General features: G+C 45.4%; 1 protein-coding gene across 3 annotated transcripts in view; it reads left to right on the top strand.

The window, feature by feature from the left end:
* LOC137367617 (V-type proton ATPase subunit B, brain isoform-like) overlaps positions 1 to 26,502 on the top strand; it is a 99,658-nt gene that overhangs the window by 52,749 nt on the left and 20,407 nt on the right. For 2 of the 3 annotated variants that reach the window (XM_068028662.1, XM_068028661.1), the window contains exons 5-9: positions 4,544 to 4,621; positions 5,729 to 5,868; positions 7,036 to 7,137; positions 9,400 to 9,497; positions 20,733 to 20,856. In XM_068028662.1, the coding sequence (XP_067884763.1) occupies positions 4,544 to 4,621; positions 5,729 to 5,868; positions 7,036 to 7,137; positions 9,400 to 9,497; positions 20,733 to 20,856 (542 nt within the window). Of the gene's footprint in view, positions 1 to 4,543; positions 4,622 to 5,728; positions 5,869 to 7,035; positions 7,138 to 9,399; positions 9,498 to 20,732; positions 20,929 to 26,502 lie in introns of all 3 variants that reach the window. The other variant, XM_068028660.1, reaches the window with a different exon arrangement.

Raw genomic sequence — 26,502 nt, 5'->3', positions numbered from 1 at the left:
CTTATGCCGACTTGACCTCGAGTAATCAAACATCTGTCCCTAACCTCAACATCCGTCATGTCCCTCTCCTCAGTGAATACCGATGCAAAGTACTCATTTAAAATCTCACCCATTTTCTCTGACTCCACGCATAACTTTCCTCCTTTGTCCTTGAGTGGGCCAATCCTTTCTCTGGTTACCCTCTTGCTCCTTATATATGAATAAAAGGCTTTGGGATTTTCTTTAACCCTGTTTGCTAAAGATATTTCATGACCCCTTTTAGCCCTCTTAATTCCTCATTTCAGATTGGTCCTACATTCCCGATATTCTTTCAAAGCTACGTCTTTCTTCAGCCTCCTAGACCTTATGTATGCTTCCTTTTTCCTCTTTGCTAGTCTCACAATTTCACCTGTCATCCATGGTTCCCTAATCTTGCCATTTCTATCTCTCATTTTCACAGGAACATGTCTCTCCTGCACGCTAATCAACCTCTCTTTAAAAGCCTCCCACATATCAAATGTGGATTTACCTTCAAACAGCTGCTCCCAATCTACATTCCCCAGCTCCTGCCGAATTTTGGTATAGTTGGCCTTCCCCCAATTTAGCACTCTTCCTTTAGGACCACTCTCGTCTTTGTCCATGAGTATTCTAAAACTTACGAAATTGTGATCACTATTCCCAAAGTAGTCCCCTACTGAAACTTCAACCACCTGGCCGGGCTCATTCCCCAACACCAGGTCCAGTATGGCCCCTTCCCGAGTTGGACTATTTACATACTGCTCTAGAAAACCCTCCTGGATGCTCCTTACAAATTCTGCTCCATCTAGACCTCTAATACTAAGTGAATCCCAGTCAATGTTGGGAAAATTAAAATCTCCTATCACCACCACCCTGTTGCTCCTACATCTTTCCATAATCTGTTTACATATTTGTACCTCTATCTCACGCTCGCTGTTGGGAGGCCTGTAGTGCAGCCCCAACATTGTTACCGCACCCTTCCTATTTCTGAGTTCTGCCCATATTGCCTCACTGCTCGAGTCCTCCATAGTGCCCTCCTTCAGCACAGCTGTGATATCCTCTTTGACCAGTAATGCAACTCCTCCACCCCTTTTACCTCCCTCTCTATCCCGCCTGAAGCATCGATATCCTGGGATATTTAGTTGCCAATCATTCCCTTCCCTCAACCAAGTCTCAGTAATAGCAATAACATCATACTCCCAGGTACTAATCCAAGCCCTAAGTTCATCTGCCTTACCTACTACACTTCTTGCATTAAAACAAATGCACCTCAGACCACCAGTCCCTTTGCGTACATCATCTGCTCCCTTCCTACTCTTTCCTTTAGTCACGCTGACTTCATTATCTAGTTCCTTACAGGCTTTAGTTACTACCTCCTCACTGTCCACTGACCTCCTCATTTGGTTCCCATCCCCCTGCCACATTAGTTTAAACCCTCCCCAACAGCGTTAGCAAAAGCACCCCCAAGGACATTGGTTCCAGTCCGGCCCAGGTGTAGACCGTCCAATTTGTAATAGTCCCACCTCCCCCAGAACCGGTCCCAATGTCCCAAAAATCTGAACCCCCTCCCTCCTGCACCATCTCTCAAGCCACGCATTCATCCTGACTATTCTTTCATTTCTACTCTGACTATCACATGGCACTGGTAGCAATCCTGAGATTACTACCTCTGAGGTCCTACTTTTTAACTTGGCTCCTAACTCCCTAAATTCTGCATGTAGGACCTCATCCCGTTTTTTACCTATATCATTGGTTCCAATGTGCACAACGACAACTGGCTGTTCACCCTCCCCCTTCAGAATGTTCTGCAGCCGATCTGAGACATCCCTGACCCGTGCACCTGGGAGGCAACATACCATTCGGGAGCCTCGTTTTCGACCACAGAACCGCCTGTCTACTCCCCTTACAATCGAATCCCCTATGACTATCGCCCTTCCACTCTTTTTCCCGCCCTTCCGAACAGCAGAGCCAGCCATGGTGCCATGAACCTGGCTACTGCTGCCTTCCCCTGGTGAGCCATCTCCCTCAACAGTATCCAAAACGGTATACCTGTTTTGGAGGGAGATGACCACAGGGGACACCTGCACTGCCTTCCTGCTCTTTCTCTGCCTTTTGGTCACCCATTCCCTTTCTCCCTCAGCAATCCTAATCTGCGGTGTGACCAATTCGCTAAACGTGCTATCCACGACCTCCTCAGCTTCGCGGATGCTCCAAAGTGAGTCCATCCGCAGCTCCAGAGCCGTCATGCAGTCTAACAAGAGCTGCAGCTGGACACACTTCCAGCACGTGAAGGAGTCAGGGACATCAGCCGTGTCCCTGAGCTCCCACATTGAGCAAGAGGAGCATAACACGGGTCTGAGATCTCCTGCCATTTTTAATCTTAAGCTTAACTTAGATAAATGAAAAGGGAACGACAAGTTTTTGCCAATCTCACGATAAAAACAAGAGAAATAGAAAAAGCCTTACCTTATCTACACACCATCGAGTCCTTTTTTTTGGTTAGAGGAGGAGGGCGGGTGGGAGACATTACAGGTGTAGTGGCTCGGGTTCAGAAACGGCCCAAATATATAGGGTTTTACTTGCCCAGCAGCCCCCTGGTCCGCCGAAAACAAAAGGAAATTTAAGTTTAAGTTGAAACTGACCTTCCCAGCTGATCACTCGCTCAGCACTCTCTGCTTCCGAATAAGCTGCTGCAATGAATGTCCCAGCTGAATGTCCTGCTAATACTTCCTTCATAATGCAATTTCCCAATGATAGAGCCCCTCTTGGTGATGGATGTTGAAGTCGCCCAACCAGAGTACATTCTGTGCCCTTGGCACCGTCAGTGCTTCTTTCAATTGGTGTTCAACATGGAGGAGTGCTGACTCATCAGCTGAGGAGGTGGGGGGGCAGTAGGTGGTAATCAGCAGGAGATTTCCTTGCCCATGTTTGATCTGATGCCATGAGACTTTCATGGAGTTTGGAGTCAATGTTGAGGACTCCCAGGGCAACTCCTTCCCGACTGTATACCACTGTGGCACCACCTCTGGTGGGTGTGTTCTGCCGGTGGGACAGGACATTCCCAGGGATGGTGATGGTGGTGTCTGGGACATTGTCTGTACGGTATGATTCCGTGAGTATGACTATGTCAGGCTGTTGCTTGACTAGTCTGCGGGACAGCTCTCCCAACTTTGGCACAAGCCCCCAGATGTTAGTGAGGAGGACTTTGCAAGGTTGCCCTGGCAGGGTTTAGAATCATAGAATCGTAACACAGAAGGAGACCATTTGGCCCGTCGTGTCTATGCTGGCTCTCTGCAAGAGCAACTCACCCAGTCCCACTCCCCTACCTTTTCCCCGTAGCCCTGCAAATTTTTTCTCTTCAGATAATTATCCAATTCTCTTTTGAAAGCCTCGATTGAATCTGCCTCCACCACACGCTCAGGGAGTGCATTCCAGATCCGAACCACTCACTGCATAAAAAGATTTTTCCTCATGACGCCATGACAATTGTCTTAAATCTGTTACCCAGATCGATGTTGGGTTTCCGTCCGGTTTTATTCTTTTTCGACTTTTCTGTGGCGGTTTGATACAACTGAGTGTCTTGCTCGGCCATTCCAGAGGGCATTTAAGAGTCAACCACATTGCTGTGGGTCTGGAGTCACATGTAGGCCAGACCAGGTAAGGACGGCAGATTTCCTTCCCTAAAGGACATTAGTGAACCACAACAGTTTCATGGTCACCATTACTGAGACTAGCTTTGTATTTCAGATTTATTAAACAATTGAATTTACACTCCCCTAGTGGCCATGGTGGGATTTGAAATCATCTCTCCTGCGTATTAGTCCAGGTTCCTAGATTTGTGATATTACCACTGCAGTACCATTCCCAGGAGCACCGACTACTGCAGGGACTGCACCCAGTGAGAGGCACCACAATGGACGCTGGCCTGGGGACAGATAAGTGGGGATCGGGCCTCACCGGGAACAATCAGCTGGGCACCAGTGATGGGTTTGGGGGAGGGTGTGTCGGAAAGCAGGGCGGGGGCAGTAGTTTTAGCAGGGTGACCCGTGCTGCTGGGGAAGCCCTCACCCCGACCCTGCAAGGAGGCTGCCAGGTGTTACTGGGTGACCTCCTCAGTTGCTGAAGTGCCCGTCTGCCACTGGCAAAGCAGCGAGAGGAGGCCCTCAAGTGACAGTTAATTGGCGGGGGGCAGTAGGTGATGGGCATGGCACTCCTCGCCTCCCAACCCGCTCCTTGGTCGGGAGGCGTTAAATTCCAGCCATAGAATCCAGGTCCTGGAAGATATACAGTTTCCAGGTCCTGGATGGTCTATAGTACCCAACCCCTGGATGGACTCTAGTACTCGGGTCCTGGATGGAGTATATTATCCACATTCTGGAAGGTATACAGTATCCAGATCTTGGATGATTTACAGTTTCCAGCTTCCTGTAGGTCTATCGCCCGGGTCCCAGTGGGTTGAAAGTTCCCAGGTCCTAGCAGGGATATTTTTCTTGTTACACCTGATTCTTTCTTGAACAGATTACATTCTTGTTGTTTGATATTTCAGGCCGAGTGTTCAATGGATCTGGGAAGCCCATTGATAAGGGGCCGGCTGTTGTAGCAGAGGACTTCCTGGATATAAATGGTCAGTGGCAGCATTCTACTCTCTATAGCAACAGGTGTTTATGGCTTGGACAACAAGCGTTCATCATGGGGGTGTTTGAGGTGACAATCTTTCTATCGATATTGGTGAATTGGAGTGGGTTCAGAGACGAGCAGTAGAGGAACCAGAGGCTGAAATGAGCAATCACACACTCTACTTTGCATTTCATTGGAGGAAAGTTCATCCAGGGGAGACATGGTTCATTTCTGTAAAGAACGTTAAAATTCAAGAACAGAAGAAATCACAAGAAATACGGCCCCTTGACCCAATCAATAAGTTCATACCTGATCTCCTCTGTCTACTCGACTTTCCCACCTTAACCCAAAGAGAGGGGAGAGTGAGATTGAATCCGATGTAATCAGAGCAAAGGGAGAGTGAGACTAATCCAGGTGTAACCAGAGTGAGACAGAAGTATTTTCATAATTGATATTAGGGGGAAAAAACTCCTTTATCAGGGGTTTTTATGGTTCTTTGGGGTGTGGGCATCACTGGCAAGTCCAGCAATTATTGCCCATCCCAAACTGCCATCTTAAACCACTGCAGTCCATGTGGGGTAGGTACACCCACAGTGCTGTTAGGAAGGGAGTTCCAGGATTTTGACCCAGTGACAGTGAAGAAACGGCGATGCAGTTCCAAGTCAGGATGGTGTGTGGCTTTGAGGGGAACTTGCAGGTGGTGGTGCTCCCATGTATCTGCTGCCCTTGTCCTTGTCGGTGGTAGAGATCGCGAGTTTGGAAGGTCTAAGGATGCTTGGCAAATTGCTGCAGTGCATCTTATAGATAACGCACTGCAACCATAGAGCCCCAATGGTGGAGCAAGTGAATGTTTAAGGTGATGAATGGGGTGCCAATCAAAGTAGAAAATATTTGCATAGTTATGTTGCTTGGGTAGTGTAGGGGAAACATTCTGGATGTTCATAATGAAGCTGGATGTAATAAGGGAAGTGGTATGGCACTGGAGGGATGGACTTTGATAGGAGAGTTAAGGTATTAGAGGGATGGATTTTGATAGGAGAGTGATGACTACAGATATATTTGCCCTACTCCTGGCTCATTCTCCTTCTATTTATTTTCCATTTACAATTCCCAGGACAGCCCATTAACCCACAGTCTCGGATTTACCCTGAGGAAATGATTCAAACAGGGATTTCACCCATTGATGTGATGAACAGCATTGCCAGAGGCCAGAAGATCCCCATTTTCTCAGCAGCAGGTCTCCCACACAATGAGGTAAACTTCACTGCGGAATCTCTCCCCACTCTCAGCACAATCTGGTAATCTTCACCGCGGAATCTCTCTCCACTCCCGCACAATCTGGTAATCTTCACCGCGGAATCTCTCTCCACTCTCGCACAATCTGGTAATCTTCACCGCGGAATCACTCTCCACTCCCGCACAATCTGGTAATCTTCACCGCGGAATCTCTCTCCACTCCCCCACAATCTGGTAATCTTCACCGCGGAATCTCTCTCCACTCCCGCACAATCTGGTAATCTTCACCGCGGAATCTCTCTCCACTCCCGCACAATCTGGTAATCTTCACCGCGGAATCTCTCTCCACTCCCGCACAATCTGGTAATCTTCACCGCGGAATCTCTCTCCACTCCCGCACAATCTGGTAATCTTCACCGCGGAATCTCTCTCCACTCCCGCACAATCTGGTAAACTTCACCGCGGAATCTCTCCCCACTCCCGCACAATCTGGTAAACGTCACCGCGGAATCTCTCTCCACTCCCGCACAATCTGGTAATCTTCACCGCGGAATCTCTCCCCACTCCCGCACAATCTGGTAATCTTCACCATGGAAACTCTGCAAGGCCACTCAGCCCCTCGAGCCTGCTCCACCATTCAACATGATCATGGTTAACCTGATTGTAACCTCAACTCCACATTCCCGCCTACCCCCGATATCCTTTCACCCCCTTGCTTATCAAGAATCCATCAATCTCTGCCGTAAAAACATTCAAAGATTTCCACCGCCTTTTGAGGAAGAGAGTTCCAAAGACTCACGACCCTCGGAATGAAATAATTTCTCCTCATCTCTGTCTTAAATGGGCGACCCTTTATTTTTAAACAGTGACCCCTAGTTCTAGATTCTCCCACAAGAGGAAACATCCTTTCCACATCCATTACCAAGACTAGCTTTTTATTCCAGATGTATTTAATTGACTGAGTTTAAATTGCACAGCTGCCGCAGTGGGATTGAACTCATGGTCATTAGTCCAGACCTCTGGATTATTAGTGCAGTAGCATAACCACTATAGAACTGAACTCTCAGTGTTATGTTTATTGGGATAAGTCACTGCCTGGTATCTCTGAGCCTTCGTGTGGTTGGGAAGTGGGAGATCACTGCTCATTCTGGTTGGTATCTGTGTCTGATTGTAACCTTATTCCAGATCGCTGCCCAAATCTGCAGACAGGCCGGGCTGGTCAAGAAGTCTAAGGATGTTGTGGATTATAGCGAGGAGAACTTTGCCATTGTGTTTGCTGCAATGGGGGTAAGTCCTGCAGTCAGTGGGATCTTTCCCCTGATACTCTTCAACAGTCTTCCAATTAATTCTCTCATCGGGGCTACAGAGCCAGAATGATGGTGAACATCTCACAAAAAGGCCGCGTGTGATTGGTAGCGTGTGATGTCTTCCCCAGTCCCGTTAAACATCAGGGAGAGCAAATTTCAATCTAGTTGTGAAGTAACTAGAGGAGCATTCCAGCAAGCTTAGATGGCAGATCGTTTTCCATGAGATGTGGGCGTCGCTGGCTAGGCCAGCATTTAGTGCCCATGAGAAGGTGGTGGTGAGCCACCTTCTACAACTGCTAGGGCACTTCAGCGGGCAGTTCTGTGGTCACATGTAGGCCAGATCGAGTAAGGACGGTTGATTTCCTTCCCCAAAGGACATTAGTGAACCAGATGGGTTTTTACAAAAATCTGATAGTTTCATGGCCACCAACACTGAGACTAGAATTTTATTCCAGGTTTGTTTAATTGAATTTAAATTCCCCAGCTGCTGTGGTGGGATTTGAACCCATGTCTCTGGATCATTAGTCAAGGCCTCTATATGACTAGTCCAGCACATAGCCACTACGTGACTGCACCTTCTAATGTTGATGGTAGAGGTCCTGGGGGAGGGGTTACTCGGGGGTGGGAGGGGGCGTGAGGATGGAAACACAGAGCAGTTACAATTCTCAGGTTAACTATTCCCAGCACAATCGCAGCAGAGACCAGTCAAAGATGGGACTTAGCCACACCGGTCTCGCAGGCCCCAATCTTAACCTGCACTCTGAGCAGACAAGACGAGCATCTGACAGAAAACAGCCGGGCCCTGCTTCAAAAATACAGAGAGGGTTCCCATGGCGACACTGGCGCCTGAGTGCCAATTTAATAAAGCTGGCTCCTCAGGGGCACTGACCCTCTGACTAAAGGCCTGCTCGGGTCTGCAAATGAGACGCAACCCCAGCCCGACAGAACCACTTCCGACCCTGAACCCAATCTGGCCCGAGTCCTTCCATTTTTTGTTGGTTACTGACCTCTCGTTGGTCACCGACCCTCTCGTTGGTCACCGACCCTCTCGTTGGTCACCGACCCTCTCGTTGGTCACCGACCCTCTCGTTGGTCACCGACCCTCTCGTTGGTCACCGACCCTCTCGTTGGTTACTGAATGTCTCGTTGGTCACTGACTCTCTTGTTGGTCACTGACTGTCTCGTTGGTCACTGACTGTCTCGTTGGTCACTGACTGTCTCGTTGGTCACTGACTGTCTCGTTGGTTACTGACTGTCTCGTTGGTTACTGACCCTCTCGTTGGTTACTCACTGTTACGTTGGTCACTGACCCTCTCGTTGGTCACTGACCCTCTCGTTGGTCACTGACTGTCTCGTTGGTCACTGACTGTCTTGTTGGTCACTGACTGTCTTGTTGGTCACTGACCGTCTCGTTGGTCACTGACCCTCTCGTTGGTAACTGACCCTCTCGTTGGTAACTGACCCTCTCGTTGGTAACTGACCCTCTCGTTGGTTACTCACTGTTACGTTGGTTACTCACTGTTACGTTGGTTACTCACTGTTACGTTGGTCACTGACCCTCTCGTTGGTCACTGACCCTCTCGTTGGTCACTGTCCCTCTCGTTGGTCACTGTCCCTCTCGTTGGTCACAGACCCTCTCGTTGGTCACAGACCCTCTCGTTGGTCACAGACCCTCTCGTTGGTCACAGACCCTCTCGTTGGTCACAGACCCTCTCGTTGGTGACTGACCCTCTCGTTGGTGACTGACCCTCTCGTTGGTGACTGACCCTCTCGTTGGTGACTGACCCTCTCGTTGGTGACTGACCCTCTCGTTGGTCACTGACCCTCTCGTTGGTCACTGACCCTCTCGTTGGTCACTGACTGTCTCGTTGGTCACTGACCCTCCTGTTGGTCTCTGACTGTTTCGTTGGTCACTGACCCTCTCGTTGGTCACTGACCCTCTCGTTGGTCACTGACCCTCTCGTTGGTCACTGACCCTCTCGTTGGTTACTGACCCTCTCGTTGGTTCCTGACCATCTCATTGGTTACTGACCTGCCTGTTGGTTACTGACCCTCTTGTTGGTCACTGACCGTCTCACTGAGACTATAAGGTGCTGAGCATTGTGGTCAGTTCCAGCTCCCACTAGCGTGCAGCGCCATCTATCAGTGTGCAGGTGCACTGTCACATGCCTTGTTATATTGACCAGCGTGTCTTGTCTGTCGATGTGTGAGTGACTGTCTTCATTTCTCTTCCGACTCACAGGTTAACATGGAGACTGCTCGATTCTTCAAGTCCGACTTTGAAGAGAATGGCACCATGGATAATGTCTGTCTGTTCCTGAATCTTGCCAATGACCCAACGTAAGATGCAAACTTTTCAAATACTACTCGGCAAGAATTATATTTTCTCTTTTAGGGAGACAGTGGCGTAGTAATGTCACTGGAGTGGTAATCCAAAAACCCAGGCTAATGCACCAGGGTTACAGGTTCAAATCCCACCACAGCAGCTGGTGGAATTTAAATTTAGTTAATTAGTAAATTCAATTAATAAAAATCTGGAATTGAACGCTAGTCTCAGTAACGGTGACCATGGAACTATCATTGATCGTCAAAAAACCCACTGGTTCACTAATTTCCTTTAGGGAAGGGAATCTGCTGTCCTTACCTGGTCTGGCCTATATGCGACTCCAGACCCACAGCAATGTGGTTGACTCTAATCTACCCTTTGAAATGGCCTCGCAAGACACTCAGTTGTCAAAGGTAATTAGGGATGGGCAACAAGTGCTAGCCTTGCCAGTGAGGCCCATATGCAATGAAAGAATTTTTTAAAATTGAATATTTTCTATTCAGAGACCCCAATGTCAACATCAAACACTCCCAGGGTAGGTACAGCACGGGGGTTAGATACAGAGTAAAGCTCCCTCTACACTGTCCCATCAAACACTCCCAGGACAGGTACAGCACGGGGGTTAGATACAGAGTAAAGCTCCCTCTACACTGTCCCATCAAACACTCCCAGGACAGGTACAGCACGGGGGTTACATAAAGCGTAAAGTTCCCTCTGCACTGTCCCATGAAACACTCCCAGGGCAGAAAAGGCACGGGGTTAGATACAGAGTAAAGCTCCCTCTGCACTGTCCCATCAAACACTCCCAGGACAGGTACAGCACGGGGTTTGATACAGAGTAAAGTTCCCTCTGCACTGTCCCATCAAACACTCCCAGGGCAGAAAAGGCACGGGGTTAGATACAGACTAAAGCTCCCTCTATACTGTCCCCATCAAACACTCCCAGGACAGGTACAGCACGGGGGTTAGATACAGAGTAAAGCTCCCTCTACACTGTCCCCATCAAACACTCCCAGGACAGGTACAGCACGGGGGTTAGATACAGAGTAAAGCTCCCTCTACACTGTCCCATCAAACACTCCCAGGACAGGTACAGCAGGGGTTACATAAAGCGTAAAGTTTGTTATCCTAATTGATAGAAGCATGAACATCTTTATGGTTTCAAATTAGCCAATGAAGATAAGTAAATGCAAGATTTTTTTCCCTTTTACACAGGCAACTATTGTAATTTTAACATGATCCCTGTGACAATCTGTGAAATTTCCTGCTGGGTTAGAGGTGGAGAAGATTTGATGGATTCCTCTGTACATTAATTTTAACAAACCTTTAAGTGGGATTACAATCAATGTAGTTCCATACCCGATCAATCGGCCCACTGAGAAGGATGTGGGAGGGTTTGTGAGGTGGAGAGTGAGGGGCAGTGTTCATCTCCTGCCTCTCGGGGTCACCATTGGTCTCTGTATCTGAATGGTGCACTAGTGACACCGATTGTTAGAGAGCAGGGACTGCAGGAAATTCCCCAGAGGAACATCATAACTTAGCCCCTTGAGCCTGTTCTGTCATTCAATCAGGTCACGCCTGATCTGCAACCAAACTCGGTGTCTTTGCCTCATATCCCTTGATGATTGCTGCGTTTGGGCCGCTAAGTGGCAAATAACATTTGCGCCACTCAAGTGCCAGGCAATGACCATCACCAACAAGAGAAAATCTAACCATCTCCCCTTGACATTCAATGGCATCACCATCGCTTGGGAATTTGGTGAGTGAGGGAATTTGGTGCAGTGAGGGAGCAGGTGCTGTGCTGACCTTTAGAAAAAAGGAGTGGGCAGAGTAGGGGAGTCAGAGACGAGCAGTGGGAGATGAGAGCTGAAACCCAGAAGCATTCATCAGGTGAGCAGATTGTGAGTAGCTGGTGAGTTTTTTTTCTCTCTAAATGGGGACAGTAGTTTCAACTGGTATTGGGGAGATATAAGTATTGTATTAAATTTATTGTTTAACTAGTTAAACCACTAGATGTAACTACAAATAATTGTTGGATGATATTTCTAAGCTTAATTAGCTGAATAAAATACAATAGATATGGCAGGAAAGTTGATGTATTGCAGCTGCAGTTGGTAGAAGCTGGTGAACACCAGTGTGATTCACTACAACCACATCTGCAGTAAGTGTCTGCAGCTCGAGGAACTTGGACTCAGAGTTGATGAGCTGGAGTCTGAGAATAGGATACTGAGATGCATCAGGGAGGAGCAAGTTACCTCGACACTTTGTTCCAGGAGGCAGTCACACCCCTTAGGCTCGGTACTTTGAATTTGGTCTGCGGTCAGGTACAGGAGGGAATGACTGTAGGGGATCGAGAAGGTACCACTGGATGAGATTCAGCCCTCGCTATTGTCCAACATGCATGAGGTTCTCGCAGTCTGAGTGGATGAGAGCAGAGACTGCATGGAGAATAACCAAACTGACCACAGCACTGTGGTACAGGAAGCAGGGGTAGTAAATAGGAATGTAGTGGTAGTAGGGACAGTATAGTCAGGGGGTAGACACAGTTCTCTGCAGCCAAGAGTGTGAGTCCAGAAGGATGTGTTGCCAGGGTTCAGGACATCTGCACAGGGCTGGAGAAGAACTTGCAGTGGGAGGGGAAGGATCCAGTTGTGGTCCACGTGGGGACCAACAGCATAAATAGGACTAGGTAAGAGGTTCTGCATCGGGAGCATGAGCAGTTAGGGGCTAAATTAAAAAGCAGAACCTCAAAGGTAATAATCTCTGGATTACTACCTGAGCCACAAGCAAATTGGCACAGGGTAAATAAGACGGTTGAATGTGTGGCTCAAAGATTGGTGTGGGAGAAATGGATTTCGATTCATGGGGCACTGACACCAGTACTGGGGAAAGTGGGAGCTGTACCATTGGGACGGTCCTCACCTGAACCATGCTGGCACCAGTGTTCTGGCGAGTCGTATAACTAGGGCGGTAGAGAGGGCTTTAAACTAAATAGTTGGTGGGGGGGGGCGGGGGAGGAATCATGTGAGGGGAGATGTGTTAAATTAAAGAGAAAGGACAAAGCTACAGAGCAAGGTAGCGATATGGTAATGATAACCAGAGGTGGTCGGAATGGACAGATCATACAAACATAAGAATGCACCAGCAGATAAGACCAGAGTTTGCAAGAATGGTAAAAAGACAGAATTAAAGGCTCTGTATCTGAATGCGTGCAACATTCGTAACAAAATGATTGCATAACAAATTGATAGCACAATCGAAATAAATATGTAAGACCTGATAGCCATTACAGAGACGTGGTTGCAAGGTGACCAAGACTGGGATCTAAATATTCAAGTGCATTTGACATTTCGGAGGGACAGGAAGCTAGGAAAAGGTAGTGGGGTAACTCTGTTAATTAAGGATGACGTTAGTACAGTAGTGAGGGATGACCTTTGTTCAGAAGATCAAGATATAGAATCAGTTTGGGTAGATATAAGAAATAGTAAAGTTAAGAAGTCACCTCTGGGAGTAGTTTATTGGCCTCCTAACAGTAGTTACACTGTAGGACAGAGTATACAGGAAGAAATAATGGGGGCTTGTAAGAAAGGCTTGTAATAATCATGGGGGATTTTTATCTTCATATAGATTGGACAAATCAGGTTGGCAAAGGTAGTCTGGAAGATGAGTTCATAGAGTGTATTCAGGGCAATTCCTTAGAGCAATATATTCTAGTACCAACCAGGGAGCAGGCTATTTCCCCAAATCTCCCACACCAGTCTGATAATGTGCAATGAGACAAGATTAATTAATGACCTCATAGTAAAGGAGCTTCTAGGCAACAGTGATTGTAACATGATAGAATTTCACGTGCAGGTCGAGAGTGAGAAATGTGGGTCTAAGAGTAGTGTCTTAAACTTAAATAAAGTCAATGACAAGAATATGAGGGCAGAGTTGGCTAAAGTGAACTGGGGAAAATAGGTTACAAAGGTAGAATACGAAAGAAGCAATGGCAGAGACATAAGGAGATATTTCATAACTCTCAACAAAGAAATATTCCATTGAGAAAGAAAGATTGAGAAGGATGTTCAATCGGTGCTTGACTAAAGAATTTAAGGGTAGTATCAAACTGAAAGAAAAAGTGTACAATACTGTGAAGATTAGTGGAGGGTCAGAAGATTTTGCAGATTTTAGAAACCAGATAAGAATGACAAAAAGAAAGATGGGTGAGAAATTACAGTATGAGAGAAAGCTAGCTAGAAATATAAAAACAGATAGTAAGCTGGGGGGCGGGGGGGGGGGGGGTGGGGGAGGGGGGAAGTGAGCTGTGAGGAGGATGCAACGAGCCTCCAATGTGATTTGGGCAAGTTGGGTGAGTGGACAAATGCATGGCAGATGCAGTATAACGTGGATAAATGTGAGGTTATCCACTTTGGTTGTAAAAACAGAAAGGCTGATTATTATCTGAATGGTGATAGATTGGGAAAGGGGGAGGTGCAACGAGACCTGGGTGGCCTTGTATACCAGTCGCTGAAAGCAAGCATTCAGGTGCAGCAAGCAGTTAGGAAGGCGAATGGTATGTTGGCCTTCATTGCAAGAGGATTTGAGTACAGGAGCAAGGATGTCTTACTGCAGCTATACAGGGCCTTGGTGAGACCACATCTGGAGTATTGTGTGTAGTTTTGGTCTCCTTATCCGAGGAAGAACGTTCTTGCCATGGAGGGAGTGCAAAGAAGATTTACAAGGCTGAATCCTGGGATGGCAGGATTGACATAAGAGGAGAGATTGGGTCGACTAGGCCTATATTCACTTGAGTTTAGAAGAATGAGGGGGGATCTTATAGAAACCTATAAAATTCTAACAGGACCAGACAGGCTAGATCCAGGGAGGATGTTCCCGATGGCTGGAAGCCCAGAACCAGGGGTCACAGTCTCAGGATACGGGGTCTGCCATTTAGAACCGAGATGAGGAGAAATTTCTTCACTCAGAGGGTGGTGAACCTGTGGAATTCTCTACCACAGAAGGCTGTGGAGGCCAAGTAATTAAATATATTCAAGAAGGGGAGATAGATATATTTCTTAATGCCAAAGGGATCAAGGGATATGGGGAGAAAGCGGGAACAGGGTACTGAATTAGACGATCAGCCATGATCTTTTTTGAATGGCAGAGCAGGGCCGAAGAGCCGAATGACCTACTCCTGCTCCTATTTTCCATGTTTTCTATGTAAGAGCTTCTGCAAGTATTTAAAAAGGAAATGAGTACCTAAAGTGAGGGTTGGTCCCATACAGAGTGAGACTGGGGAATTAATAATGGGAACCAAGGAAATGGCAGAAGTGTTGAGCAGGTATTTTGTGCTTGTCTTCACTGTAGAAGATACAAAAAACATCCCAGGAATACTTGAAAATCAAGAGGTTAAAGAGAGGGAGGAACTTAAAATAATCCCAAAAGGTACTGGGAAAGCTATTCGTACTAAAAGCTGCCAAGTCCCCTGGACCAGATGGCCTGCATCCTAGGGCCTTAAAAGAAGTGGCTGCAGAAATAGTAAATGCATTGGTTGTGATCTTTAAAAAAAATCCCTAGATTCTGGAAAGGTCCCAATGGATTGGAAAATTGCAAAGTAACAGCTCTATTCAAGAAAGGAGGGAGACAGAAAGCAGGAAGCTATAGGCCAGTTAGCCGAACATCTGTCATTGGGAAAATTCTAGAATCCATTATTAAGGAAGGAGTAGCAGGATATTTAGAAAATCATGATACAATCAAGAAGAGTTGACATGGTTTTCTGAAAGGGAAATCGTGTTTGACTAATTTATTAGAGTTCTTTGAGGAAGTAACAAGCAAGATGGATAAAGGGGAATCTGTAGATGTGGTGTACTTAGATTTCCAAAAGGCATCTGATAAGGTGTCACATCAAAGGTTACCCACAAGATAAGAGCACATGGTGTAGGGAGTAACATATTAGTATGGATAAAGGACTGGTTAGCTAAAAAAAAACAGAGAGTAGGGAAAATGGGTATTATTCGGATTGGAAAACTGTAACTAGTGGAGTGGCACAGGGATCAGTGCTGGGGCCTCAACTATTTACAATCTATATCATTGACTTGGATGAAGGGACCAAGTGTATGGTAGCTAAATTTGCTGATGACACAAAGATAGGTAGGAGTGTAAGCTGTCAAGAGGTCATAAAGAGTCTACAAAGGGATTTAAATAATTTAAGTGAATGGGTAAAGATTTGGCAGATGGAGTATAATGCAGGAAAATGTGAACTTTGGCAGGAATAATAGAAAAGCTGTACAGTATTTAAATGGAGAAAGATAGCAGAACTCTGCAGTACAGAGAGAGCTGTGTGTCCCTGGTACATGAATCACAAAATGTTAGTACGCAGGTACAAGTGATTAGGAAGGCAAATGAAATGTTGGCATTTATTACAAGGGGAAACAAGAATAAAAGTAGTGCAGTCTTGCTACAGCTGTACAGGGCCTTAGATCACATCTGGAGTACAGTGTACAAATTTGGTCTCCTCATTTAAGAAAGGATATAACTGCATTGGAAGCATTTCAGAGAAGGTTCACGCGACTGATTCCTGGGATGAAGTGGTTGTCCTATGAGGAAAGGTTGAGCAGGTTGGGCCTTTACTCATTGGAGTTTAGAAGAATGAGAAGGGATATTATTGAAGCATATTAGGGGACTTGACAGGGTGGATGCTGAGAGGGTGTTTCCCCTTATAGAGGAGTCTAGAACTAGGGAACACCGTTTAAAAATTAGGGGTCTCCTATTTAAGATTGAGATGCGGAGAAATTTTTCCTCCCAGAGGATCGATAGTCTGTGGAATTCTCTTCCCCAGAGAGCAATGGAGGCCATGTCATTGAATACATTCAAGGCTGAGTTAGGCAAATTTTTGATGTGTTATGGCAAGCAGGCAGGAAAGTGGAGTTGAGGCCACAATCAGATCAGCCATGATCTTATTGAATGGTGGAGCAGGCTCAAAGGGCCGAATGTTATCTAGAAGCATACAGAAATCAGAAAAAGAAAGCTGATGACAGTCACAAAAAACTTCATACTTTAGAAAGCCTAGAGGAGTATAGAAAGTGCAGGGGTGAGGTAAAAAATAAAATTAGGAAAGCAAAGAGAGGACATGAAAAATTATTGGCAGGTAAAATCAAGGAAAACCCAAAGATGATTTAACAGTACATTAAGAGCAAGAGGATAACTAAGGAAAGGGTGGGGCCTATCAGAGATGCACAGGGGAACTTAAGCATGGATGAAGATGTGGGCAGGGTTCTTAATTAGTTTTTTGTCTCTGTCTTCGCAAAGAGAGGGATGATGTAGACATTGTAGTAAAAGAGGAGGAGTTTGAAATATTAGATATGATTAGCTTAATGAGAGAGGAAGTAATAGAGGGTCTGACATCCTTGAAAGTGGATAAATCACCAGGGTCGGATGGATTGTATTTCAGGTTGTTAAAGGAAGCCAGGGAGGAAATAGCGGATGGTCTAAGGATCATCTTCAAATCCTCACTAGATACAGGTGAGGTACCAGAGGATTGGAGGTCTGTGAACATTATACCATTGTTTAAAAAGGGTGTGAGGTATAGGGCAAATAATTATAGGCCAGTTAGTCTGACCTCGGTGGTGGGTAAATTATTAGAATCAATTCTGAGAGACAGGATAAACTGTCACTTAGAAAGGCACAGATTAATCAGGGATAGTCAGCATGGATTTGTTAAGGGAAGGTTGTGTCTTACTAACTTAATTGAATTTTTTGAGGAAGTAATAAGAAGGATTGATGAGGGTAGTGCAGTGGATGTGGTCTACATGGATTTTAGTAAGGCATTTGACAAAGGCCCACATGGCAGACTGGTCAGAAAAGTAAAAGCCCACGGGATTCATGGGAATGTGATGAGTTGGATCCAAAATTGGCTCAGTGACAGGAAACAAAGGGTAATGTTTTTGCGAATGGCGTTCCACAGGGCTCAGTGTTGGGTCACTTGCTGTTTGTGTTATATATTAATAATTTGGACTTAAATGTGGGAGGCATGATTAGGAAATTTGCAGATGACACAAAAATTGGCCGTGTAGTTGATAGTGAAGAGGATAGCTGTAGACTCCAGAATGATATCAATGGTTTGGTTGAATGGGTGGAAAAGTGGCAAATGGAATTCAATCCAGAAAAGTGTGAGGTAATGCATTTGGGGAGAGCAAACAAAGCGAGGGAAAACACAATAAACGGGAGGATATTGAGAGGGGTAGAAGAAGTGAGAGACCTTGGAGTGCTTGTCCACAGGTCCCTGAAGGTGTCAGGACAGGTGGATAAAGTGGTGAAGAAGGCATATGGAATCCTTTCCTTCATTGGCTGAGGTATAGAATACAAAAGCAGGGATCACAGATTCACAGAATCGTTACAGCGCAGGAGGCCATTCGGCCCATCATGTCTGCACCAGCTCTCTGAAAGAGCAATTCCCTCAGTTCCAGTCCCCTGCCTTCTCCCCGTAACCCTGCACATTCTTCCTTTTTCATATAACTGTCTAATTCCCTTTTGAATGCTTCAATTGAACCTGCCTCCACCACGTTCTCAGGCAGTGCATTCCAGACCTTAACCACTCGCTGCGTGAAAAAGTTTTTCCTCGTGTCACTTTTGCTTCTCTTACCAAACACTTTAAACCTGTGCCCTCTCGTTCTCGATCCTTTCACGAGTGGGAACAGTTTCTCTCTATCTACTCTGTCCAGACCCCTCATGATTTTGAATACCTCTATCAAATCACCTTCTCTTCTCCAAGGAAAACAGTCCTAACTTCTCCGATCTATCTTCATAACTGAAATTCCTCATCCCTGGAACCATTCTCGTGAATCTTTTCTGTACTCTCTCCAATGCCCTCACGTCTTTCCTAAAGTGCGGTGCCTAGAATTGGATGCAATACTCCAGCTGAGGCTGAACTAATGTCTTATACAAGTTCAACATAACTTCCTTGCTCTTGTACTCTATGCCCCTATTAATAAATCCCAGGATACTGTATGCTTTATTAACTGCTCTCTCAACCTGTCCTGCCACCTTCAATGACTTATGCACATATACACCCAGGTCCCTCTGCTCCTTCACCCCCTTTAGAATTGTACCCTTTATTTTATATTGTCTCTCCATGTTCTTCCTACCTGGTTAGGCCACAGCTGGAGCATTGCGTACAGTTCTGGTCACCACATTACAGGAAGGACATAATTGCTCTGGAGAGAGTACAGAGGAGATTTACAAGAATGTTGCCAGGGCTTGAAAAATGCAGCTATGGGGAAAGATTGGATCGGCTAGGGTTGTTTTCCTTAAAACACAGGAGATTGAGGGGTGACTTAATTGAGGTGTACAAAATTATGAGGGGCCTAGATAGAGTAGACAGGAAGGACCTGTTTCCCCTAGCGGAGAGGTCAATTACCAGGGGGCACAGATTTAAGGTGATTGGTAGAAGGATTTGAGGGGACATGAGGAAAATATTTTCACCCAGAGGGTGATGGGTATCTGGAATTCACTGCCAGGAATGGTGGTGGAGGCAGAAACCTTCAACTCATTTAAAAGATACCTGGACCTGCACCTGAAGTGCTGTAACCTGCAAGGCTACAGACCAGTTGCTGGAAGGTGGGATTAGAATGGGTGGCGTAGTCACGATGGGCTGAATGGCCTCTTTCTGTGCCATAACTTTTCTATGATTCTATGGCCTACTCCTGCTCCAGTTCTTGTGTTCTTGTGTGTTCTGAATGTCAACATCCTGATTTGGTCTTCCAAACCCGTAACCTCTAGCACCTAGAAGGACAAGGGCAGCAGATGCATGGGAACACCAGCACCTGCAAGTTCCCCTCCAAGTCACACACCATCCTGACTTGGAACTATATCGCCGTTCCTTCACTGACGCTGTGTCAAAATCCTGGAACTCCCTTCCTAACAGCACTGTGGGTGTACCTACCTCACATGGACTGCAGCGGTTCAAGAAGGCAGCTCACCACCACCAGGGATGGATAATAAATGCTGACATTACCAGCGATGCCCACATCCCATGAATGAATAAAAAAAAATACCTTTGGTGAAAAAGAATCTAGCAATCTCTGTTTTAAAATTAACCATTGACCCAGCTTCAATTGCCCTTTGTGGAAGAGAGTTCCAAACTTCTATTACCCTTTGTGTGTAGAAATGTTTCACTCCTGGAGCGACGGAGGTGGAGGGGCGACATGATAGAGGTTTACAAAGTTATGAGCGGCATGGACAGAGCAGATAGTCAGAAGCTTTTTCCCAGGGTGGAAGAGTCAGTTACCAGGGGACATAGGTTTAAGGTGCGAGGGGCAAAGTTTAGAGGGGATGTGCGAGGCAAGTTCTTTACGCAGAGGGTGGTGAGTGCCTGGAACTTGCTGCCGGGGGAGGTGGTGGAAGCAGGTACGATAGTGACGTTTAAGAGGCATCTTGACAAATACATGAATAGGATGGGAATAGAGGGATATGGGCCCCGGAAGTGCAGAAGGTTTTAGTTTAGACAGGCATCAAGATCGGCGCTGGCTTGGAGGGCCGAATGGCCTGTTCCTGTGCTGTACTGTTCTTTGTTCTTTGAAAGTTCTGGCTCTACCTTTTAGACTGTGCCCCCTGGTTCTAGACTCCCCGACCAAGGAATTTCTTTATTAGTAACAGGAGGAGTCCATTCAGCCCCTCAAGCGTACTCCATCATTCAATTAAATCATGACTGATCTGTACCCCAATCCCATTTACCATCCTTTGCTCCATTTCTCTTAACTATCAATCTCAGTCTTGGAAGCTCCAGTTGACCCCCAATTCCACAGCAATTTGGGGGAGAGGGTTCCAGATTTCCACACCTCGTAGTGTGATGAAGGGCTTCCTGACATCACCCCTGAATGGGCTAGCTCTAATTTGAAGGTTCTGCCCCCTTGTTCTGGACTCCCCCCACCCCATCAGCGGAAATAGTTTTTCTAACGACCTATCAATTTCTGCAATCGTCTTAAACACCTCAATTAGTTCATCCCTTAATCAATACTCAAGGGAATACAAACCTGGTCTGTGCAATCTGTCCTCATAATTTCACCCTTCTAACCACAATATTGATAGCACTGGTATCATTCTGGTGAATCTGCACTGAGCTCCCTCCTTCCTGAGCCTTGGTGCCAGAATTGAATGGAATGCTGCAGATGTGGGTCTAACCAGAACTCTGAACAGCTGTAAAAAAAAAACTTCCTCCACTTTGCATTCCAGATCCACATTAATTTGTGTTTGCCATGTCTCCCCTGCAGCATCGAGCGGATCATCACTCCACGCCTGGCACTGACTGCAGCCGAGTTCCTGGCCTACCAGTGTGAGAAACACGTGCTGGTCATCCTGACAGACATGAGCTCCTACGCAGAGGCCTTGCGCGAGGTGAGCAGCCACGGGCGCCATTTTAAATCGAGACGCATGGCGAAAGGTTCAAAGTGCCGGACAGGATTGGAGGTGAAAGGCAGTTGGAGAGAAGCCAAAGCAAAGTGTGGGTAGGGCGGTGGTGTAGTGGTAATGTTACTCGAATAGCGATCCAGAGGCCCAGGCTAATGCCCTGGCATGGGTTCGAATCCCACCACGGCAGATGGTGAAATTTTAATTCAGTTAATAAATCTGGAATTAAAAAGCTAGTCTAATGGTGACCATGAAACCATTGTCGATTGTTGTAAAAACCCATCTGGTTCACTAATGTCCCTTAGGGAAGGAAATCTGCCGTCCTTACCGGGTCTGGCCTACATGTGACTCCAGACCCAGTGTGGTTGACTCTTAAATGCCCTCTGAAATGGCCTAGCAAGAAACTCAGCTCAAGGGCAATTAGGGATGGGCAATAAATGCTGGCCTAGCCAGTGACGCCCACATCCCATGAACGAATAAAAAAAAATCTGTGAATAGGGATTTAATTGAAGTTAATGACCGAAGGAGGTTTCAGGTAGACTTGCAGTTTTGAGACTGGACTAGTAATCTCAGATATTGTGAGTCTAAATTCGCCCCCCAGAGCAAGTTGGGAAATAAATCTAGTCACGTGGAGGCCAGAGCCAGGTGAAAGAAAGACTTGCATTTGTATAGCGCCTTTCACAACGTCAGTATGTCCCAAAGCACTTTACAGCCAATGAAGTACTTTTGAAGTGCAGTAAACAAGGCAGACAATTTGTTCAAAGCAAGATCCTACAGACAGCAATGATTGGACGATAATGATCAGATCATCTCCAGGGAACAGGGAATGCTGATAATACTCAGCAGGTCAGTCAGCATCTGTGGGGAGAGAACTTGCACCAGAACTGGAAAAAGTTAGCAATGTGACAGGTTTTAAGCAAATACAGAGGCTGGGAAATGAGAAGAGGGGAGGAAAGAACAAAGGGAAGGTCTGTGATCGGCAGGAAGTCAGGGATGATGGCACAAGGCAAGCAGGGATGGAAATGGGACAAGTAAGGAAACAAAAACAGGGTCTAGAGGAGTTATTGGAAGCAGTAATGAGGATATTCAATTATTGCAGGGATACAGGGAAGGATATTCAGTTAATGGAGGAGATGCAGAGATGGATATTCAGATATTGCAGGAATAGAGAGAAGGATATTCTTTTATTGGAGGGGATACAGAGAAGGATACTCAGTTATTGTTGTAATCGAGCGAAGGATATTCAATTATTGGAGGGGATACAGAGGATATTGAGATATTGGAGGGGTACAGAGAAGGATATTCAGTTATTGCAGGATACAGGGAAGGATAAGGAGAAGAAAACACTCAAGGGAATAGTCAGCATGGTTTTGTGAAAGGGAGATTGTGTTTAACCAATTTATTGGAGTTCTTTGAAGGAGTAATATGTGCCGTGGATAAAGGGGAGCCCGTTGACGTACTGTACTTGGATTTCCAGAACGCATTTGACAAGGTGCCACATAAAAGTTATTGTGCAAAGTAGGAGCTCATGGTGTAGGTGGTAAAATATTAGCATGGATAGAAGACTGGCTGGCTGGTAGAAAACAGAGTATGCATAAATGGGTCCTTTTCTGATTGGCAGGATGTGACAGATGGGGTCCCACAGAGGTCTGTTCTTGGGCCTCAACATTTTACAATTTCTATCAATGACTTAGATGAGGGGAGCGATGGCATGGTAGCTAAATTTGCAGATGACACAATGATAGGTAAGAAAGTATGTTATGAAGAGGACATAAGGCCGATATAGATAGGTTGAGTGAGTCTGAAGTATAATGTGGGAAAATGTGAAGTTGTTCGCTTTGGCAGGAAGAATAAAAAAGCAGAGTATTACTTAAATGGAGAACGGCTGCAGAGCTCAGAGGTTCTCTAGTGCATGAGTCACAAAAAGTTAGTATGCAGGTACAGCAAGTAATAAAGAAGACGAATGGAATGAGAGGAATTGAAAATAAAAGTAAGGATGTTATGCTTCAGTTATACAGGTCATTGGTGAGACCACATCTCAAATACTGTGTGCAATTTTGGTCTCCTTATTTAAGGAAGGATGTAAATGCTTTGGAGGCGGTTCAGAGGAGGTTTACTAGATTGATACCTGGAATGAGTGGGTTGTCTTATGAGGAATGGTTGGACAGACTGGGCTTGTTTTCACTGCAGTTCAGAAGAGTGAGGGGAGACTTGATTGAAGTTTATAAGATACTGAACGGTCTTGACAAAGTGGATGTGGAAAGGATGTTTCCTCTTGTGGGGAGTTCAGAGCTAGAGGGCACTGTTTTAAAATTAGGGGTCGCCCTTTTAGGACAGAGATGAGGAGAAATCTTTCTGAGGGTTTTGGAACTCGCTGTCTCAGAAGATGGTGGAGGTGGGGTCATTGAATCATTTTAAGGTGTGGGTAGATAGATTCTTGTTAGGCAAGGAAATCAAAGGCTATCAGGGGTAGAGGGAGTGTGGAATTCGAGACACAAAAAGACCAGCCATGATATTGAATGGTGAGCAGGCTAGAGGGGCTGAATGGCCTATTTCTGCTCCTAATTTGTATGTTCATATGATACTCAGTTATTGGTGTGATGCAGAGAAGGATATTCAGTTATTGGAGGAGGTACAGAGAAGGATATTCAGTTATACAAATCTAAGAGTAAATCAGCAGACAAGGCTAGAGGTTACAAAAATAATAAAAAGACAAAACTAAAGGCTCTGTATCTGAATGCATATAAGCATTTGAAACAAAACAGATGAACTGATCATGCAAATACATATAAATAAGTACAATCTGATAGCCTTTACAGAGACATGGCTACAGGATGGCAAAGATTGGGACCTGAATATTGAAGGGTACATGACATTTAGGAAGGGCTGGAAGTTAGGAAAAGCTGGAGGGTTGGCTCTGTTAATGCATGATGGTATTAGCACAATAGAGAGGGATGACCCAAGTTCAGGAAACCAGGATGTAGAAGTGGTTTGGGTCGAGATGAGAAATGATAAAGGCAAGAAGTCACTTTTGGGAGTGGTGTACAGGCCCCCGAACAGTAACCACACCATAGGACAGGGTATAAAGGAAGAAATAATGGGTGCCTGTCAGAAAGGTACACCAATAATCATGGGGGATTTTACTTTACCTATAGATTGGAAAAAATCAGATGGGCAAAGGTAGCCTAGATGGAGAGTTCATATAATTTTTTCAGGACAGTTTCGTAGAACAGCACATTCTGAAGCCAACCAGAGAGCAGGCTATACTAGACTTGGTATTGTGCAACGAGATAGGATTAATTAATGACCTCATAGTGAAAGAACCTCTAGGCAGCAGCGATCATAATATGATTGAAGTTTACATTCAGTTTGAGGGAGAGAAGGTGGGTCTCTGACTAGTATTTTACACTTAAAGGCAATTATGAGGGCATGAAAGCAGAGCTCGCAAAAGTGAACTGGCAAAATAGCTTAAGGAATAGGTCAATAGAGATGCAGTGGCAGACATTTAAGGGGGTATTTCAGAATACACAGAATAGATACATTCCAATCAGAAAGAAAAGTTCCAAGGGGAGGACCCACCATCCGTGGTTAACCAAAAAAGTTAAAGACAGTATCAAACTTAAATAAAAAGCATATAATTGCGCAAAGGTGAGTGGCAGGTCAGAAGATTGGACAGAATATAAAAAGCATCAAAGAACGACTAAAAGATGAATAAGGATGGAAAAATTAGAGTACGAGAGAAAGCTGGCGAGAACTATAAAGACAGATAGTAAGAGTTTCTATAGATATTTTAAAAAGAAAAGAGTTAACAAAGTGAGCATTGGTCCTACAGAAAGTGAGTCTGGGGAATTAATAATGGAAAATAAGAAGGTGGCAGATGAATTGAAAGGTGTTTTGCATTGGTCTTCACCATAATGGATACAAGTAACATCCCAGAAATAGCTGTAAATCAAGAAATTGAAAGGAGGGAGGAACTCAAGAAAATTACAATTACCAGGGATGTGGAACTGAGCAAATTGTTGGAACTGTGGACTGACACGTCTCTGGGTCCTGATGGACCTCATCCTAGGGTCTGAAAAGAAGTGGCTAGTGTGATCCCACAAGAAATCTCCCAGAATTAACGATCCAAGGGACTAGAGTGAATGAAGATTTGAAGGAAATTAGTATTCGTAAGAAGGTTGTATTGGAGAAATTAATGGGGCTGAAGGTTGATAAGTCCCCAGGACCCGATATTCCACTTCCCAGAGTGTTGAAAGAGGTAGCTATGGAAATAATGGATGCATTGATGATCATCTTCCACAATTCTGTAGAATCTGGAACAGTTCCTACAGATTGGAAGGTAGCAAATGTCACCCCACTATTTAAGAAGGGCGGGAGAGGGAAAATAGAGAACTACAGACCTGTTAGCCTTACATCAGTAGCAGGGAGAATGTTAGAATCTATTCTAAAGGATGTGATGAATGGACACTTGGATAATAATGATCTGATTGGGCATAGTCAACATGGGTTTATGAATGGGAAATCATGTTTGACGAAACTGTTGGAGTTTTTTGAGGATATTACTAACAGAATTGATAAAGGGGAGTTGGTGGATGTGGTATACTTGGATTTTCAGAAGGCTTTTGAAAAAGTCCCCCACAGAAGGTTGGTTAGCAAAATTAAAGCACATGGGATAGGACCTAATATACCGGCATGGATTAACGATTGGTTAACAGGCAGAAAACAGAGAGTAGGAATAAACGGGTCATTCTCGTGTTGGCAGGCTGTGACCAGTGGGGTACCGCAAGGATCAGTGCTTGGGCCCCAGCTGTTAGAAACAGGGGAATTTATTATGGGGAATAAAGAAATGGCTGACCAACTAAATGCATACTTTGGTTCTGTCTTCACAAAGAAGGACACAAATATCATACCAGAAATGTTGGGGAACACAGGGTTTAGTGAGAAAGAGGAACTGAAAGAAATCAGTATTAGTAGAGAAATGGTGTTGGGGAAATTCATGGGATTGAAGGCCGATAAATCCCCAGGGCCTGATGGTATGCATCCCAAAGTACTTAATGAAGTGGCCCTAGAAATAGTGGATGCATTGGTGGTCATCTTCCAAGATTCTATAGAATCTGGAACAGTTCCTACAGATTGGAGGGTAGCTAATGTAACCCCACTATTTAAAAAGGGAGGTAGAGAAAAAGCAGGGAATTATAGACCAGTCAGCCTGACGTCGGTAGTGGGGAAAATTCTAGAGTCTATTATCAAAGATTTTACAGCAGAGCACTTGGAGAACAGTGGTAGAATCAGGCAGAGTCAGCATGGATTTACGAAAGGGAAATCATGCTTGACAAATCTACTAGAATTCTTCCAGGATGTAACTAGTAGAGTTGATGAGGGGGAGCCAGTGGATGTGGTTTATTTGGACTTTCAGAAGGATTTTGACAAAGTCCCACATAAGAGATTAGCATGTAAAATTAAAGCGCATGGGATTGGGGAAGTGTATTTCAATGTATAGAAAATTTGCTGGCAGACAGGAAACAAAGAATAGGGATAAATGGGTCTTTTTCCGAATGGCAGGCAGTGACTAGTGGGGTACCGCAGGGATCGGTGCTAGGACCCCAGCTATTCACAATATACATTAATTATTTA

Source organism: Heterodontus francisci, chromosome 1 (genome assembly GCF_036365525.1).
Source record: "Heterodontus francisci isolate sHetFra1 chromosome 1, sHetFra1.hap1, whole genome shotgun sequence".
NCBI classification, from domain to species: Eukaryota; Metazoa; Chordata; class Chondrichthyes; order Heterodontiformes; family Heterodontidae; genus Heterodontus; species Heterodontus francisci.
This window is presented reverse-complemented; position numbering and strand designations above follow the sequence as displayed.